This window comes from Hydra vulgaris, chromosome 06 (assembly GCF_038396675.1).
Source record: "Hydra vulgaris chromosome 06, alternate assembly HydraT2T_AEP".
NCBI lineage: Eukaryota > Metazoa > Cnidaria > Hydrozoa > Anthoathecata > Hydridae > Hydra > Hydra vulgaris.
The window spans coordinates 24,631,731-24,649,061 of NC_088925.1; the positions used below are offsets into that span (position 1 = coordinate 24,631,731).

Consider the following 17,331-nt stretch of genomic DNA (forward strand, 5'->3'; position numbering starts at 1 on the left):
TTTATGTTTTGATTTCAAAAAGAGATTTTTTCATATAACAATGTTACTTAAGATTTACTTTAGTTCAATTACTTGTTGTGTAGTGTTTATAACTTATGTTCTTTTAAATTTAAACTCATAGAGATTTCATTTCCAGTATCGTGTTTAAATTTCAAGGGTTCTATTTTTCTGTGGGACCGTTCCAGATTATTTTTGATAAAAAATTATAACTTGAAAGTTTAAATTAATAAAAAAGAGCCTGTAAGTAGGAGTTTTTTCTATTCCTAGTCTCCTTTTTCCTGTTTTCGTGTTCTCGCAAGCTGTCGTGGCAAATATTTCGGAATATGAAAAACTTATAGACCTTTGCTTCGCCGATATTATTTAACGTAGAAAATGCCGAGTAAAAACAAGCTTACCCAAGAAGAAGAAGTTTTACTTCAAGATTTTAGTAGAACTGTTTCAAAGAAATCTCAAGCTTTATTTTATGGCAATGCTTTAATGGTTGCCGTTTTACCACTTTGTAAGTGCATATATTATGTAGATTTTTATATTATGTATACTGAAAAAAAAAAAAAAAAAACAGTCGAATATACTATTCAACTGTTTTATGATTTTATTTATTATACATACGCTAGTTTTACAATAGTTTAAACAAATATTTTAACTCAATTTTAATTTTAAATAAATTTAAATCTAATTCATATCGTTAGTTTAGCTATTAGTTGGGTGATTTTAGTGGCTTTTCTCAAAAATTTATGCCTATTAAAATCATAGTATAGCTTCTTATTTTTAAGTTGTTGTATTAAATAGAAATTTATTTGCTCTAAATAAATGTTAGTTTATCTTTTAAATCAGCAATAAAATAAAGATTTATTAAAAGCATATTTACTTCCAGCCCTTTTTACTCTTTGTAATATGATTGGTTTTAGAGGATTTTATGTAGATTTAAAATCTTATAAAACCATAGATCTGAAATTTAAATAAAACAGCATGATTATTGTATGTATTAAATAAGCTGTATTGGTACTATAGTGTTATGTATTGTATTGTATGGTATTGTTGAATAAGCTGTTATGGGCAGACTAGTATTTCACGCACCCCCACCCCCTTTAGTATGCACCCCCACCCCCTTTAGTATGCACTTCCACCACCTTTAGTACGTAAAAAACAAGTCACGTTTTAAGCAAATATTTATTAAAAACTATACTATTAGGGGTAAATCTGTAGTTAAATGGCGTAAAATAGTTTTATTTTTTTGCTTGTTGAGAGACTTAGTCAAAGTAGTAACTTTTTAATATAAACGCAGAATATTTTAATATCCTTTTAATATTTTTTTTTTAATTTTTTTTTTAACTATTTGATAGACTGCCTGCCCCAATCAAGCCCTCAGTCAAAGTAGCAGCACTTTCTTGTAGCAGTAGGCTATAAAAAAGTCAATGTAGCAACACTCTCTTGTAGCAGTAGGCTATAAAAAAGTCAATGTAGCAACACTCTCTTGTAGCAGCAGGCTATAAGATAGTCGATGTAGCAGCACTCTCTTATATCAGCAGGCTATAAGAATAGTTGATGTATGTATGTCAATAAATATTCAAAAAATAGTCTTGCAACAAGCAAAAAAATAAAACTTTTTATGCCCCTTAACTACAGATTTATGGACATAGGTATGTGACATAAAATTTTTAAATTAATTAAATACTAGATTGTTATATATCATCAGAAAGACCTTGAAAACGGTAATTTAACAGCGAAAAAAGTTTTAGCATTTTAAGTACCATATTTTTGATATATGGATTTGTTGAAGAAACCATGAGCAAATTTTGAGTTTTTCTTCACTTAAAATGTCATAAATTTGTCAATTCTTATCAAAATTCATACAACTTGGTATCAAAAGAAAGGTCTAAGTAGATATAAAAGGATAAAAAAAATAAGTGTTTATAAAAAGCGTGTTGGGGCACTAGAGGAGAGCCTACAACATCCTCTAATACATCCAAACTCTGAGTTTTTTTAAAGAAAATGTTAATTTTTTATTGAAATTTTGAATTTTTTATTTTTTAAATAAATTCTACCAGATCATCATTAAATATGATTGTGATAGCTTAGGTTGGGTTGACAGAATTTTATTTGGCATCAGGTGGCAATAGTTGCCCCTTCCACCCAATATCAATGTCAAATCAATATATTTTCATATCTAAATGCATACAATTTAGCATCAAAAAAAAAGAAATGTTTTAGGGATAACAAAGGCATTTTTAAAGCATAAAGGGTAAATTTTCAAACCCACCCCACCTCAGGTAGATAGGGGGGTTGTAAGTTTTCCCCTTATGCTCTAAAACACAAACTCTTTATACAAAAAACAAACTATAAATTTATAAAAACTTAATACACAAAAAGACTATATACAAATACAAACTTTAAAAAAAATTATATGCATACACACTATACATAAAAAATATAAATATAAAATATAAAATATAAAAAATTATATGCATACACACTATACATACACCTAACGATAGTTAATGTAGATATACCTATATATGTATCTACATACACATTAAGAAGTGTATGTATAGGTTAACAGATAGGTGGTTAACAAATGCTTTTTTTTTTTTTTTTTTGCCATTTCTTTTACCACCTCCTCTGCCATCCTTCCAGCCACTAGAAAGCTGAAATTTAAATTTAGGCAAGTCTTTGCCACCATTCTGGGCATTCTTCCATATAAAAGATCCATTATGATTTAGGCACTGGATGGTTTTGGCGCCAAACCATAAAATCACTCTTTGGCAAGCCTATATTTTATTAAAAGCATATTTATACAAAATAATCAAAAAACGCAACTGAATAAAAAAATTGATACAAAAACTCACTATGGAGGTCTTCTCAATAATGTTGACACCAGATGGTTGTGGTAAAGATGGCGATGGTCAACAAAGAAGATAAAATCTGAAAAGTTATAGTAACTTAAAGTAAAATTACAAAAATCTTATACTAACTTGTCTATAAACAATTTTTTAAAAATAAATAAAGTAACTAATAAAATAATATAATATAATAATAACTTATTTGTTCTGCAAAATTAAAAAAGAGTTTTAGCTCTATTAACAAATTATCATTCTAATTAACTCAATAAAATAATGAAAATTCTACTAAGTATTTCTTTTTCTTTCTTTTCTTTTTTTAGATAACAAGCTTTCTTGTAATGTAGTGTCAAATCTTATAGTTAGATGATTGTTTTTGATAATCCATTTGGTAATTGCAGTTCTGATATAATGATTAGTTCATGAGTCATTTGTTCAACAATGCTGTGATTGGGAATATCAGTAATAATGGCACCAATATATTGCCCTATTTTCTATATTACCGATGGAATGTTACCTGTTAAGACATTTCATAACATGTAATAAATTATCATTTTCATACATACTTTAATTGTCTGAAATTTTAAAATTTGTAATCTCATTCACTATCAGAAACATAATCTTTCAAGCAAAAAGTCATTGTTTGCCTTAATATCAGCATTATATTTGAGTTTTATTTTCCTTAACATTTGCTTTACATTTGTAATTCACTTTCCCAAGGCCTATAAGGCCACTACAGATGAGGAGGCTTCTTGTGATTACAACCCTCTCTCAACTCTATAACTCTGAAGCACGAACCTTGACAAACAAGGCTGCTGCGCAGAGAAACAAGTTGAGCGTGGTACTACCAGGGGCATGGTGGGAATCGAATGCAGAGCCTCTCGCTTATTGACGCGAATGATTTACCACTACACCACTACCGCATGTTATTTTTACCGCTAATTTTAATACCTTTATTGTAGCCTTCAAATTACGAATATGCTATATGTATTATTTTATTTTAATTGCTCTGGTGTTCTCTGGAAGCTAAATGAGAAGACAAATAAGATAACAGAAATTTTAGATTAGTTTTCTAAGTCAATTTTTCTCTAGAAAAATGCTTATTTAATTGCCTTCGTACGTCAAGAGTAGAAATTAAATATTTACCATAAATAATTTTTTTTTTTGGGTCACACAACACTACAAAAAAAAGACACCTTGGAATTAAAATTGGAAAGAAAAAAAATTTTAAACCAGGAAAAATTTAGTTATAGATATTAGTCTAACATTGACTTTTTTAAGTAAAACGAATAATAAGTATTTTTTATAACTTATACCAAATACAGATAAAGAAAATATAGATATGTAAACAAAAAAACAACTACTTGTTTCTACCTATAACATCAGTATAAGTATTACTATAAGTTCAAGTAGTAAGTTACTTGTCCATAATTCAGTCACTAAGATGTTGAAAAGTATGTTAATCATCATCAAGTTGATAACTTAGATTAATCATTAATTTAAGTTATTAGAATATGGACAACCTTAACTAATACTTAACTTTCATTATATTTGAAATAGTATTTATGTTAAGTAATGTTTTCAATTATTAAAGATTTATTTACATTAAAATTAATGATAAAAAATAAAAAACAGGATTTATCTGCTACTAGATGACAATAATTTAATTGGTGAAAAATTTTTAATTTTGTCTTGCGATATATATATATATATATATATATATATATATATATATATATATATATATATATATATATATATATATATATATATATATATATATATATATATAAATGTTCGTGTTTACTATAATATAGTCTATATGTAATTACAACATAAACAAATTTGTGTGGTAACAACTTAAACAAATGTGCTCTCCCCCTCCCCCTGCGGTTTAATTAGTGTTGGTTTTGCCGAAAATATATACCCATCTAGAGCATCCTAGAAGTGTACCTGAGCATCCAAATTTTTGGATAAAATTTGGCAGGTAGCAAGAAAAAAGGTTTATTTACAGTTGCAAGTAGTTTGAAAAAATGAACAGACATACCTTGACTAAAAGCTTGAGGCTTAATCAACGACAAAGTTTTTAACAAAAGTCAATTAAATTGTTAGCAACTATAAAAATAAAGATAACCAAAAAAAAGTTCAACTATTCTAGTTTTTGAATAATATCTAAGTTGATATCAAATTCTAAAAACTAAGACCACTAAACATGTTAGCATAGCACTAACGCAAAACAGACTTAAAAAAACATGGCACAGATTTTGGGCAAAAAAAACATTTCTGTAAAAGGCGTAATTACACATACCTAACACTATAACCCTAAACTCAACAATAAAGTTTATTTTATTGAAAGTTATACCCTAACCGAAACCTTGAGCCAGACCCTGAGCCTAACCCTAAAGGTCAGGGTTAAGGTTTGTTTTGCGTATGGTTTTTAACAATATTTGTTTTGTATAAGACTTTTTTTACAAGTTGTCTAAAGGAAGGTGCCTCAAATACACATTTGCCCTGTAATGAATAATTTTAATTTTAAGAAAATTAAACAACCTTGTTTTTTTGCAAGCCGTTTTTTTTTGTTTTGTTTTTTTGAATTTATTTGTTTAGTTAAATTCAGAAATAAATAAGGCAGCAAAAATGCTGTCTTTTTTACTTCTAAATTTCCAGCAAAATATTGAAAGTGATATTTCATCAAGACTATCATTTAAAATAGTTGCACAATAGTTTTTCTTTTTTAAAACTACATCGTAATTTGCAGTATCAAAAAAACTTAATTCAACTAAACTAGTAATAGTTAATTTCTTTCATTTCCATTCTTAATGATCTAACTTTTTATACTGTTTTTTTTTTTTTTTTATTTTTTTTTTTTTTTTTTTTTTTTTTTTTTTTTTTGCTGAACCTAGTAAACAGTAATTCCTTCTAAATTCTAGACCCTTTTTGACAGCCTCGATTTTTAATATTGTTTTTTTTTGTGTGGAAAAATGCCTATATTCTGCAATAATTCCGCTAAATTTTGCAGGCATGTGGGGGGTGGATACTGTCATCCAATTTTTTTCCCAGAATAACCCCTGACTATGTAATAATATCTTATGATCATATTCACTTTTTTAAAATTTAGTGAGAATGATCAACTGATTTGGGGAAACATTCAACATAACATTTTTTATTTTTTAAATTATGGATAGATTTGTTTTGCAAGTTTGTCCACCAAGCTTTTTTGGAACTTGATCCCCAAGTTTTACTTTTTTATGTAGTGTTCCTAATGGAATGTTATAAGTTTTAGCAGTCTTCCTTATAGTAAATCCATGGTTTTTCACTCTATTTACAGTTGTTTCTAGATCTGCTAGATTTTTCTTGGCTCTCTCCTACATTATATTCTACTCTATGCTGACAACAGTAAAATCATTTGAATCACCATAATTCCTGAATCACCAATTAAATTCCAATCAGTTAAATTGCAGTTAAGTAGTCACTAGTGGCTAACATTCTTGAACCTGTTCAAATGCGAAGTGCTGCGCTCAAATCATTATTTAAACTTGGACTTTTTTGGTCAAGATATTGCAAAGCTAGAGCAAGTACAACACCTTTATCTTAAGTACGCCTCCTGTATCTTAACTATATTCTTATGTCTTAACAATAATCTTGCCAGCATTAGTTTTGAAATAAAGCAAAACACTTGTCATGGTATTAGTTCACATTTTAGGGTTTGTTTTCACAAACCTAAATTGTTTAAACACTGTATCAAAGAGAATACTGAGTTTATGATTTCTTGACTATTTGAGTTGCTTAGTTACTAACTTCACTGAGTTGCTGATGAGTTAACACCTTATCCTACTCAACTGTAACAGCCATTACATTAAATAAGTTCAAGAAATAGTTAAGAATCTGCTGTAGTTGCTAACAATTATTCTTGTATATGCTTTGTTTATTATATTTCAGCTGAATTTTATCAAATTAAAATTTAAATCATTTTTGTATAACAAATAAGTTGATACTCATTTATTTTTTAATTCCTTAGTTTATATATATATATATATATATATATATATATATATATATATATATATATATATATATATATATATATATATATATATATATATATATATATATATATATATATATTTGATTAACATTGTAAAGTAATATTCTGAAAATTGCACCCTTGCTACATCCCTGGAGCTGTCAAGTCTAATTGTTTGGGGATGAATCTGAAAAAAAACTAAATATTTTACAAATAATTCTTTATAATCTTTTAAAATAAATTCACCATTTGAATTTGTTTAAAAAGATCATCCCTGGATATGACCCCTTCAATGCTGTATAAAAGACAAAAACTTTTGTCTTTTATACAGCATTGAAGGGGTCATATACAGGAATGGGAGCCAGAGGTTTTTGGAAGAAGTCAAAATTTTGTGCGGCCGTGGCGCAGTGGTTAGAGCACTTGCTTTATAAGAAGGAGATCCAGGTTTGAATTGAGCTCTGGATATATTTTCGCATCACGGTAAGGAAGGAGGCATGAACTTCCTGGTTAAATGCATTTCCGCGGTGCTCTGTGACAAGACCGTTAGGACTTCTTGTGGCACCTAAAAAAAATAAAATAAAAAAAATCGGAAGAATGGATTGAGCCAGAGCCATTACAAAATTTCTTGGCTTTTTTGAACTTTAAATAATTTTGTATCAATGTTTTATTAAAACAGTAAGGGTATAAGTCTTATATTGCAATATTTAATGTTGTATAAGAAAATTTTTTTAGTTTACTTCTATATAAAAATAATTTTCAATATAAAATATAAAATAAAATTAAAAAGTTCAAGTTAAAGTATAAATTTAACAATAACTATTAGAACTTTTTTTACTTAACCAATATTTGCTTTCGGAATAATATTTTATATAAAAATTTATGATGTAAATAAAACAAGTAAAATCAATTTATATATAAATTTTAAAAAGATATTTAAAAGAGCTAGAGGCAGAGAAAAAAAGTAGGAGCCCGGGCTGGAGAGCCTGCTCTCCACCCCCAATTTTTTTTCCTGTTGTTTTGTCAATTTAAAGTTGTTAATACAGGAACTTAAATGTCCTTCTTTTTTTAGGGTTGTTCTGGAAAGTTCATTTAATGGATCCAATGACATATGGAATTTTATTTTTTGTTGGTACTATTGTGTCAGGCTACTTAATTGCATTTGCCTACAAAAATACAAAATTTACTCTGAAGCATAAAATAGCACAAAAACGGGAAGCTGCAATTTCTAAAGAGGTTATAAAGATTTATAATATTATTTAATAAATTACAATATTATTAAACTAGAAAATGAGTACCATTCAGCATGACTCAGTAATACAATTCTTATCATTTTACTAAGACCACATGATTTAGTTTTAAAAATGAAATAGTTGTAAAAGATTACAAAATTACATATTTACATAATTATATAATTAAAGCTTACAAATTTTCATATATTAAGTGATAAAGTTGTTACAAAACATAATCAAGATTACTTTTCATAATAATATTACAGATAAATTTTTATGTGGGATTGTGTCGTCTCAGCTTCATATACATATGTGTGATCAACAAACATTTTGTTTAATATTTCTTTACAATTTTATAAATAATGGTAATTTTATTAATATTATATTTTGATAAGTTATTGATTATTATAATAGATAATATTCTTTTATATTCAATGTAATGATATTTAATTAAATTGAGTCATAGAAATGTATGTTATTTGATAATCTCAATTTTCACACCATTAGTTGTACATCGTTTCAACTTTTAATTAAATGATGGTTATTTTATTAAGTTCAAATAATAAACTATCCAAAATGTTCAGTTCCAAATAAATAAGAGCAATAACTTTGTGCCACCAAGTAACTACACTAAGTAACTAACAGGTACTTGAGAAATAAATATATCAAAGCTATTAGTACTTACGGTTAGTTAAAATCAAGTATAACAAGCATAGTTTACTTTAAAAACATTTGGCCAAAAGATCAATATAACTGTAAAAATAATAACTAATAAGTTTTGATTTGGTTATAAGGGTTATATTATGGCAATGCCTGACACTGGGTAATGAATGTCTGTCTATTCATATAGGATTTATAAAATTGATTTTGGAATTGCTCATTACAAGTAAAGTAAATTATCATTGTAAATTTGATCGAAACTGAATGAATTAATATTACGAAGTTGCATATTGTTTACAGTATACCCATCATTCAATTAATGTTACAATTGAAAATGAAATGCACAATGTTAAATTCAGTTTGCCTTCCTTAAAATTTTTTTATATATTGTTTAATAATCTTAAACAGGTATTCTGAAATCAATTAGATATCAGTGGCCTGTTGTCTCCAAAAAGCATATACAGGATTTTTCTAAAAAGTTTTTGCATGGTTTTACCATATATGATTAATTTAAAGGCCCATAAATAAACGCTACCTCTCATAACGACCTGTAAATTAAAATTACTAGTAATTAGTAAACTAATTAGCATTACATTTTGTTATAAAAAGAGCTGATTTTTATAAGCATTGACATAATTGCTTAAAAATATAATAATGATATATTTAAAAAGAAGACCGAATGTTAAGGAAAATGTAGAGAAATTAGTAATAATAAATTAGTAGAATAAATAGAAAAACTTTTTAGATATTTAAATTTTTTGAATCATTTTATATCATAAAAATATTTTGACAGCATAAAAAGGACAGATAAAAAACTTGAGATTCCAACTTAAGGCATTATTTCAATTCCATGCTTACGTAGAAATTAAATAATCCAGTGATTGTCAAAAAAAATATTTAATTTTATGAGCAATATCTTTTTAATAATTAAAAATCAGCAATTGTGATTTCTTTCTAATTAAATAATTTTTCAATCTGACCATTGTGATCGCCTAATTCAACCTTTGACAGTTTCTTTAATAAATCAAAATCGATATGTAATGTAATGAAGATTTTTTGCTATTTTTAAGTTCAATGTTTGATGATGTTTGCATGTTATTATGCAAAATACTAATATCCTTTCAAAGTTTAGCATTTTAAATCAGATAATTAAAAAACTTAGTTTGTTAAAGAATAAATAAATGAAAAATTAGTTGTTGATCATTTAAAGAATATAGTAAATAGTTTTTTTCTCTAAAAGGTCCTTCTAAAATAAAAAGTTCAAGGTCCATGCGGGATTCCTGCATAGCTTCGGGGGCTAGCACGCCACTGTTAGATATACAGTATTGAATTTAAAAGGATTGGTTTATCTTTCAAAGCATTAAAAATTAATTTGATGTTGGTAAGATAAAGGGAACTAAGTTTAAAGTACTAATTTTGCAGGAAAATTGTAACAACCTTTATTAAATGCATTATAAATCAATTTAAAAAGTAAATTGTTTAAATTGATTATTAGATTATTTAGAGAAAGAAATGTTTCAATGTTTCTAAATTTAGGGGAGCTTTTTTTATTTTGAAAATTATAGGGAGGTCTCACTTATATTGTATTTTACATTTTCAGGGTGACTGCCAGATCAGGGAAAGTCAAGGAATTTAGATGTCTTCAAAAAAAAATTAGGGGAATATCAGAGAAATTAGGTCAAATTAAAAAATAAATCAGGGGAAAAATCAGGGTTTTTATTACTGATCTTATTTTAGAAGCTTTTTAATTATGAGTCTTTTTTTTTTAACACTCGGTTTAACTCTAAGAAAAGCAGTTATTTTTTTTAAGCTTGATTAGTAGCTAGCTTTTAGTAACTAAACTTTTAGTATTAAATAACTAGTTTGTACTAGTTAGTATTTGATGTTATTTGTTTTTATTTTCTTTTAACTAGAACAAGTAAATTAAATTATGAACTCAGCATATTTTGATGATCATTGGTTACAATACAAATGCCAGAATATAAAGCTTGGTTAGTGTGTGGGGATACAACTACCTCAGCAAAATATTTTGTCCACATCTAAGAAATATAATTGAACTGTCTAATATGGGCCAGAGAGCGTTAAAAAGACATTTAACAGGAAAGAAGCATTGTGAATGTTTGTCTCTTAACTTTTGTATTTATAAAAACTTTTGTATTTATTTATAAAACTCTTAATTTTTGTGGTACTTGATGGGTTGATGATGAAAAGGCTTTTAGAGCTTTAAAAGCTGTTAATATTTGGGAGAGCATTTGTAAAATATGTAGGTTTTGGGAATTTCTACCTAAGAGTAAGCAGCCTTTGTGCATGAGCTACCGAATTGTTTTACCTGCTACTAAAGACCCTCTAATTTTAGCAAAATTTTATTTCTTTGCTCATATAGCTCAAATCATGCAATCCTTTTTAGCCACATATCAATATGTTAAACCTATGATGCCATTTTTATATGACGACCTTTATCAAATATTAAAAGACATAATGTCAAAGTTCATTATAGCTGATATTTTAGATTAATGTAAAACTGCAAATTACCTCTGCAAATTGGATTATACAAAAGAAAAAACTATTATAAAAAGTCAGATATTGGATGTGGTGCCAGCACTGTTATAAAGAATAAAAAAACAAATGATGAAATCACTCCAAAAGATATTTATGCTTTCAACTACAGTTACATGTTTTCTTCAGTCGTTGACATGTAAGTTTGTGGAATAATCACCTTTAAAATATGTTATTGTGTGAAATGTAAAATGTTTTGACTCAGAAATAATGTGCAATGAAAAAATGGCAAAGGAAAGGATAAGTGATTTGGTTGATAGCTTGATTCGATTGCATTGGGTTACCCCAAAAGGTGGGGATGAGATAAATACCGAAATCAAGAGATATTTAGAAAAGATTGTCTCTAAAAACAGGGAACTTTTCATGAATTTCAACAAAATAGATGATAGATTGGATGAGTTTCTTTTTTTCTAAAGTTGGTGGTTATGATGATTATTGGCACTGTCTAAATTTATCAAAATGGTGTTGACTCTTTTTCATGGTCAAGCAGTGGTTGAAAGAGGGTTTAACATTAACAAGAATATGTTACAACCTAATTTAATGAGTAAATGACTAATAAGCCAGAGAATTGTGTATGACCATATGAAAGCTTTTGACTTAAACCTGGAATCTATAGTTATCTCTAAGGAACTGAGAAAATCTGTCAAAAAATCATAGATTCAACAAAAGATTGAAATCGCTGCTCAAAAAGAAACTGAGCTTACAGATACTCAAAAGCAAAAAAGTGACTTACTTGCTATAGACATAAAATCTAAAACTAAGAACTTACTGTCTAAAAAGGTTATTTTGGAAAAAGTAAAAAAAACACTGAAAAGTGATTCAGAAGCAATTCTTGTGAAAGCTGCAAATGATGCTGGAAAAGCTCATACTTATGCTATTGAAGCAAAAATTATTCTTGAAGTGAGGAAAAAAAAGAAAGAAGAGATTAAAAAATTAGATGAAACAATTGGTTTATTATTTAAGAAAAGTAAAGAACTTTAAAATTTTAAATATTAATATACTATTTATATACAGTAAAATCTAAATTTATATAGATGTTTAAAAGTATATAAGTTAATATTTTTGAAAAGATTTTTAATAGGGCAATTCCACATCAAATCACCCAGTCCATTGAACCATGTCTCTTCCTTTTGTGTTATATTTTGACACATTATTCCTAATTATAAAAAAATATTGCATGCAAAATTTCAGCTAAAAAAGTTTAGCGGTTGACAAGATATTGCAATTTTAATACTGACCTGGTTTCCCAAAATGACCCAGTTTTCATAACACTCTGAAAAAACATTTGCCTTAAAATAATAAGAAATAAAAATGGCAAAAACATGAAAATGAACATATATAATGTTTTTTTTGATGCTGAATTCAATAAATGTACTTAAAATGCTCAAATATAAAAAGAACATGCATAAAAATTAATAAAACAACTAGTTTCTATAAACCAACTTTGGGGCCCAATATCTCAAAACACCCCCATCAAAAAAATTTTTTTTTTGCTGTTGATATTTTCAGCTGTTTATAATCTTACTAGGCACAAAAAATCTAACTGGAAAAACAACTAAAACATACAGAACTTTAATTTCAAAGATGTATTACTTTTTCAAGAAATTCCCAAAAAATATTTGTAAATAAAATAAAGTTAATCGCAATTTAAAAAGTTACTTAAATATACAAGATTTGTAAAGGTATCAAAGATGAAAGTTATTTTGACTGTGTTTGTAATAGTTTACAATATTGCTCCCATTTTACTTGTACTTCCTCTATTTCAGCATTTTCAAACACATAGTTTCTACCAGAACTAGAGCAAGCTTGTGGAACAGATAGTTTTTTCAATATGTTGGTGTTTGGAATAAAACAGTAGTCGTCTCTTTCAGGCCAGTTAAAACAGATTGATGGACCATTTGGATGAAGAAACTTAACTTTAGCATCAACTTCTTCAAAATTGGTTTTAGTTACAATGTCGATCCACCACTTATCATCACAGACTACAGCGACATAACAACCTAAAGTGACAGTATCAAGTTGAGATATGTCTTGTTTCTTTTTAAGATTGTGGATTATTGTATAATTAGTGTCTGTACTACACCTCTTTGCCCCAACCTTGTTATCTCCAAGATTTATAAATTGATGAAAGCTACGAGTACCAGGTAGAGTTGTTACACCAGTGTACCTTTCTTTTTGCTCTTCACGTTGCAATTGTAAGTCAAATCCCTTTATGTAAATGAAGTTAACAACTTTGATTTTATCAATACAAAATTCATACATAGCTTCTGATGTGAGAATTTGGTTTCTGTACGGTCATTTTAAACTTTCTTGTGCTGTTAATCTTTTACAGTACCACCAATCCCATCGCATGGTGACTTTCCGTGGGATGTGGCAAAAAAGTTCCATTCAATTTTAAGGCAAAATTCGCTCTCTAGTTGACATAGATTGTAAAAGCTTTTACAATTTTTGTACTGTCCTGCGCAACCATCAGTGAATAAATGTAATTTGGACAGATTGGAAAATTTTATTTTTAATATTGGTATGATTAGTTGGAATATTTTGTACACATAAGTTACATCATGTATAATGTCATCTGACATGAAACAGTAAGAAATATGTTTCAGTTCACCTTTATCGTCTTTATAGTATATGACTAATGGATGTAAAGAACATTGTTGGGTGTTCCAATGATAGCTCTGTATTTCATCTTGGACAACAAAAGCATAATTTTCAGCAAAGTCGCCAATAATGATAATGTTTGATTGATCCATATATTGTTTCAGTTGGTTAAGGTACTGTGATTGAGAGTGAGCAATAAAAGAATGAGCTTGTAGCTTTTCAAAACAAGATGCTAATAGTTCAACAAACGTTGGAACATCAGCTGTTAAACTTAATAGTGTTGCACGGTCATTAGTTTGCCATGCCTTGTAGTGTATCTCAAAATCATCTTCGTATTCTCCAAAAATCTCATACAAATATTTGGTGAGGGGTTCTTTACCAGGACAATCATCACACTGTGCAAGCATGCATTCTTTGTTTTCTGCTGAGCAAACGGTTTTTGAAAGTAAGTCCTTATACTTTAGTCCAATATTTAAAGCATCTACTAGCAATATGGCATTTTGGTGATAAGAACAAACACAAACAGAATGTGTACCACTTGCACCTGGCAAAATGCACCACTTTGGTCTAAGTGAAGCAAATTTTGAGTAACTTATTTGTATTTCTGGATTGTTTTCTTTGTATAATAAATATAGTTCCTTTAAATTACACAAAAGCAGTTTTTTTTGTTTATGGACGTTCTTTTGAATGCTAACATGATCTTTTTTTCCAGGCATAGTTCTACATAAATCACTTGAATCATAAAAAAGTTTAACAGAATCTTCTATTTCTTTTTGTAAGACTTTCCCTTTATACAAAGGTGAGAAAGCCAACAATCCTTTTTTATTAAAAAGTTGTCTAGCCTTTTTTGCTTGGTATTCTGTAACTGCAAAGTTATTTTGTACTTCTAATATTGACCAACTCGGGGGTGCCAGTGTTAGAAGTTGAACAATAGTTCTTTTGTCAGAACATAGAATTTTTTCTTTTATCAAGCTCATAATTTTATCAAAGTTTTCAGCCTTCTTTTTAATGTCATTTGGTTCATAACACAGTTTTGAGGGAACATTGAATTGACTTTCAGTTTTTCTAGTAAGGTTACTTACCATTTCGTTGATGTGCGCAACTTTTCGCTTTCCTTCTGAGAGTATATGTTTTGATGACTTTGAATGAGATTTTAGAGAAGATATATTAAAATTTTCAAGTTCTTCATTGATCTCCTGTCTTTTTGATTTGAATGATGATATTAGAAAATCGTCATCTTGTTCACCCTGACTTTGCTTCTCTTCTTTAAGATCTGCTTTTTTGGCAATCTTTTGCTTACAGGGTTTGCAAAGTTTCTTCCCAGGAGCAATATTTAAGCTACTTCTCATCATGTCTTGTGGCTCATTTATCGTAACTACTCTAAGATTTTCTAAAAGTAATTGAATTGTATATATAATTGCATATAGCTTTATGTATTTTGTATATAGTATAATTGTATGTATAGTTGTATATAGCTTATCTGCACAATTGTAATAACTTGTAATAATAAACTTTTACAAAAGTTGTCAAAATTTTAAAAACAAATGCACATCCATATCACACTAATTCAGTTTTTATATAAAACAAAACAGGATGTTTTTTTAAGTTGTTAAGTTCAAATAACTAAGTTATCATATAATTAAGACTTCCTTAAATATAACAAAATCGTTTGTTTTTTTTAAGGAGTCTTTTAACTAAATATAATATTTTACAGAATTCTATTTGAAAGTTTTTTAAAGTAGCTTATTGAAAATTTGATACATCTTTAAAATTAAAGTTCCGTATGTTCAGTCGTTTTTCCAGTTAGATTTTTTGTGCCTAGTAAGATTATAAACAGCTGAAAATATTAACAGCAAAAAAAAAATTTTTTTGATGGGGGTGTTTTGAGATATTGGGCCCCAAAGTTGTTTTATAGAAACTAGTTGTTTTATTAATTTTTAAGCATGTTCCTTCTATATTTTAGCATTTTAAGTACATTTATTGAATTTAGCATCAAAAAAACATTATATATGTTTATTTTCATGTTTTTGCCATTTTTATTTCTTATTATTTTAAGAAAAATGTTTTTTCAGAGTGTTATGAAAAGGTCATTTTAGGAAACCAGGTCAGTATTAAAATTGCAGTATCTTGTCAACCTCTCAACATTTTCAGCTAAAATTTTATATGTTAACTTTTCTTTTTAAGATGCAACAGCCAAAGAGGTTTTTAAAAAATTTGAAAACCCATGGTTCAAAATTTTCTAAATTTTGGGTGATTTGACGCGGTATTACCCAATATTGATGTGGCAATACTATTTCAGTCTTTTTAACAAGAAATAAAAATTTTGTTTAAACTTTTATCATTCTTTCAGAATTATTTTTTCTGGACCATTTGATGTATGTTTATTTTTTTTTTTTAAATATATGTTGATTTTAGCTTTATATTTTACTTTTACATCACTTTTACATTAGCTTTATATTTTACTTTCACATTTATCAAAACAGTTTATAGATTCAATAAAAATATAGCATTTTTAGATTTTACTTTGATTAAATTTTAGATGTACTTTAATAACATTAGTAACAATGACAACATACTAACAATACTTTGATAAATGTAATAATGATGCTTTATTTTGAACTGTACATGATTTTTCCATGTATTATTCCCCAATCTTTTTTAAGTCTAGAAAAGCGCATAATAACTGAAATAAAAAAAGAGGTCGACAATCAGGGAAAAGATCCACGATCAGGGAAATCCACCTCAAGATTTTGGCAGACGCCCAGATTTTGACTTGTTTAGTTTTTTTAAAGATCTTGAAATATCAACTCATTTCTGTAATTAAAAAAAAATTGAGCTCCCTTTTTATTTCTGCCGCAATATATAAATTAATTTTTTCAAAATTAAAGTGTTTTGTTTTCAATAGGTCACTGCTGAATGTGATTCAAAACCAGAAACCAAAAAGCTGTCCCGCAAAGAGAAAGATGATCGTATTTTGTGGAAAAAGAATAATGTTGCTGATACAGAGGCGACCACGTTTGCTATTTTTTACAGCAACACTTTATATTTATTCATCATAATAACTTGTTCATTTTATCTTCTACGCTCTTTTTCTCCTGCAGTTAACTTCACTGCATCAACGGGTTTAGCAGCAGGCTTAGTAGCTCTTCTTTCAACAGGAAGTCATTAAATTTGTTTGTATAGAATTTTATGAAAGATAATAAAATTTACATTTTTGGAAGGTGTATGCTTTCTAATAAATACGTTTTAAACTATGTTAATGTTAATATTTGCAAGCAGCGTTTTCAAGATAGTGGAGCGCGTTCCGTAACCTTGCCGAAATTGCATTTTTGAAATAGCGTAGTTACTGTTATAGTTTTTTTGAATAACATTTTTGCTTAGTAAAAAATAACTTAAATATATATACATATACATATATATATAT

At 27.7% G+C, this 17,331-nt stretch overlaps 1 protein-coding gene across 1 annotated transcript; it reads left to right on the plus strand.

Annotated features, from left to right (window-relative positions):
• The first annotated feature begins 298 nt into the window (after positions 1-298).
• On the plus strand, positions 299-17,127 carry LOC100214875 (translocon-associated protein subunit gamma). The gene is made up of 3 exons (XM_065799675.1): positions 299-499; positions 7,931-8,094; positions 16,813-17,127. The coding sequence occupies exons 1-3, from the start codon at positions 373-375 to the stop codon at positions 17,074-17,076; spliced, it is 555 nt and encodes a 184-aa protein (XP_065655747.1). The 5' UTR covers positions 299-372; the 3' UTR covers positions 17,077-17,127.
• The last annotated feature ends 204 nt before the right edge of the window (positions 17,128-17,331 follow it).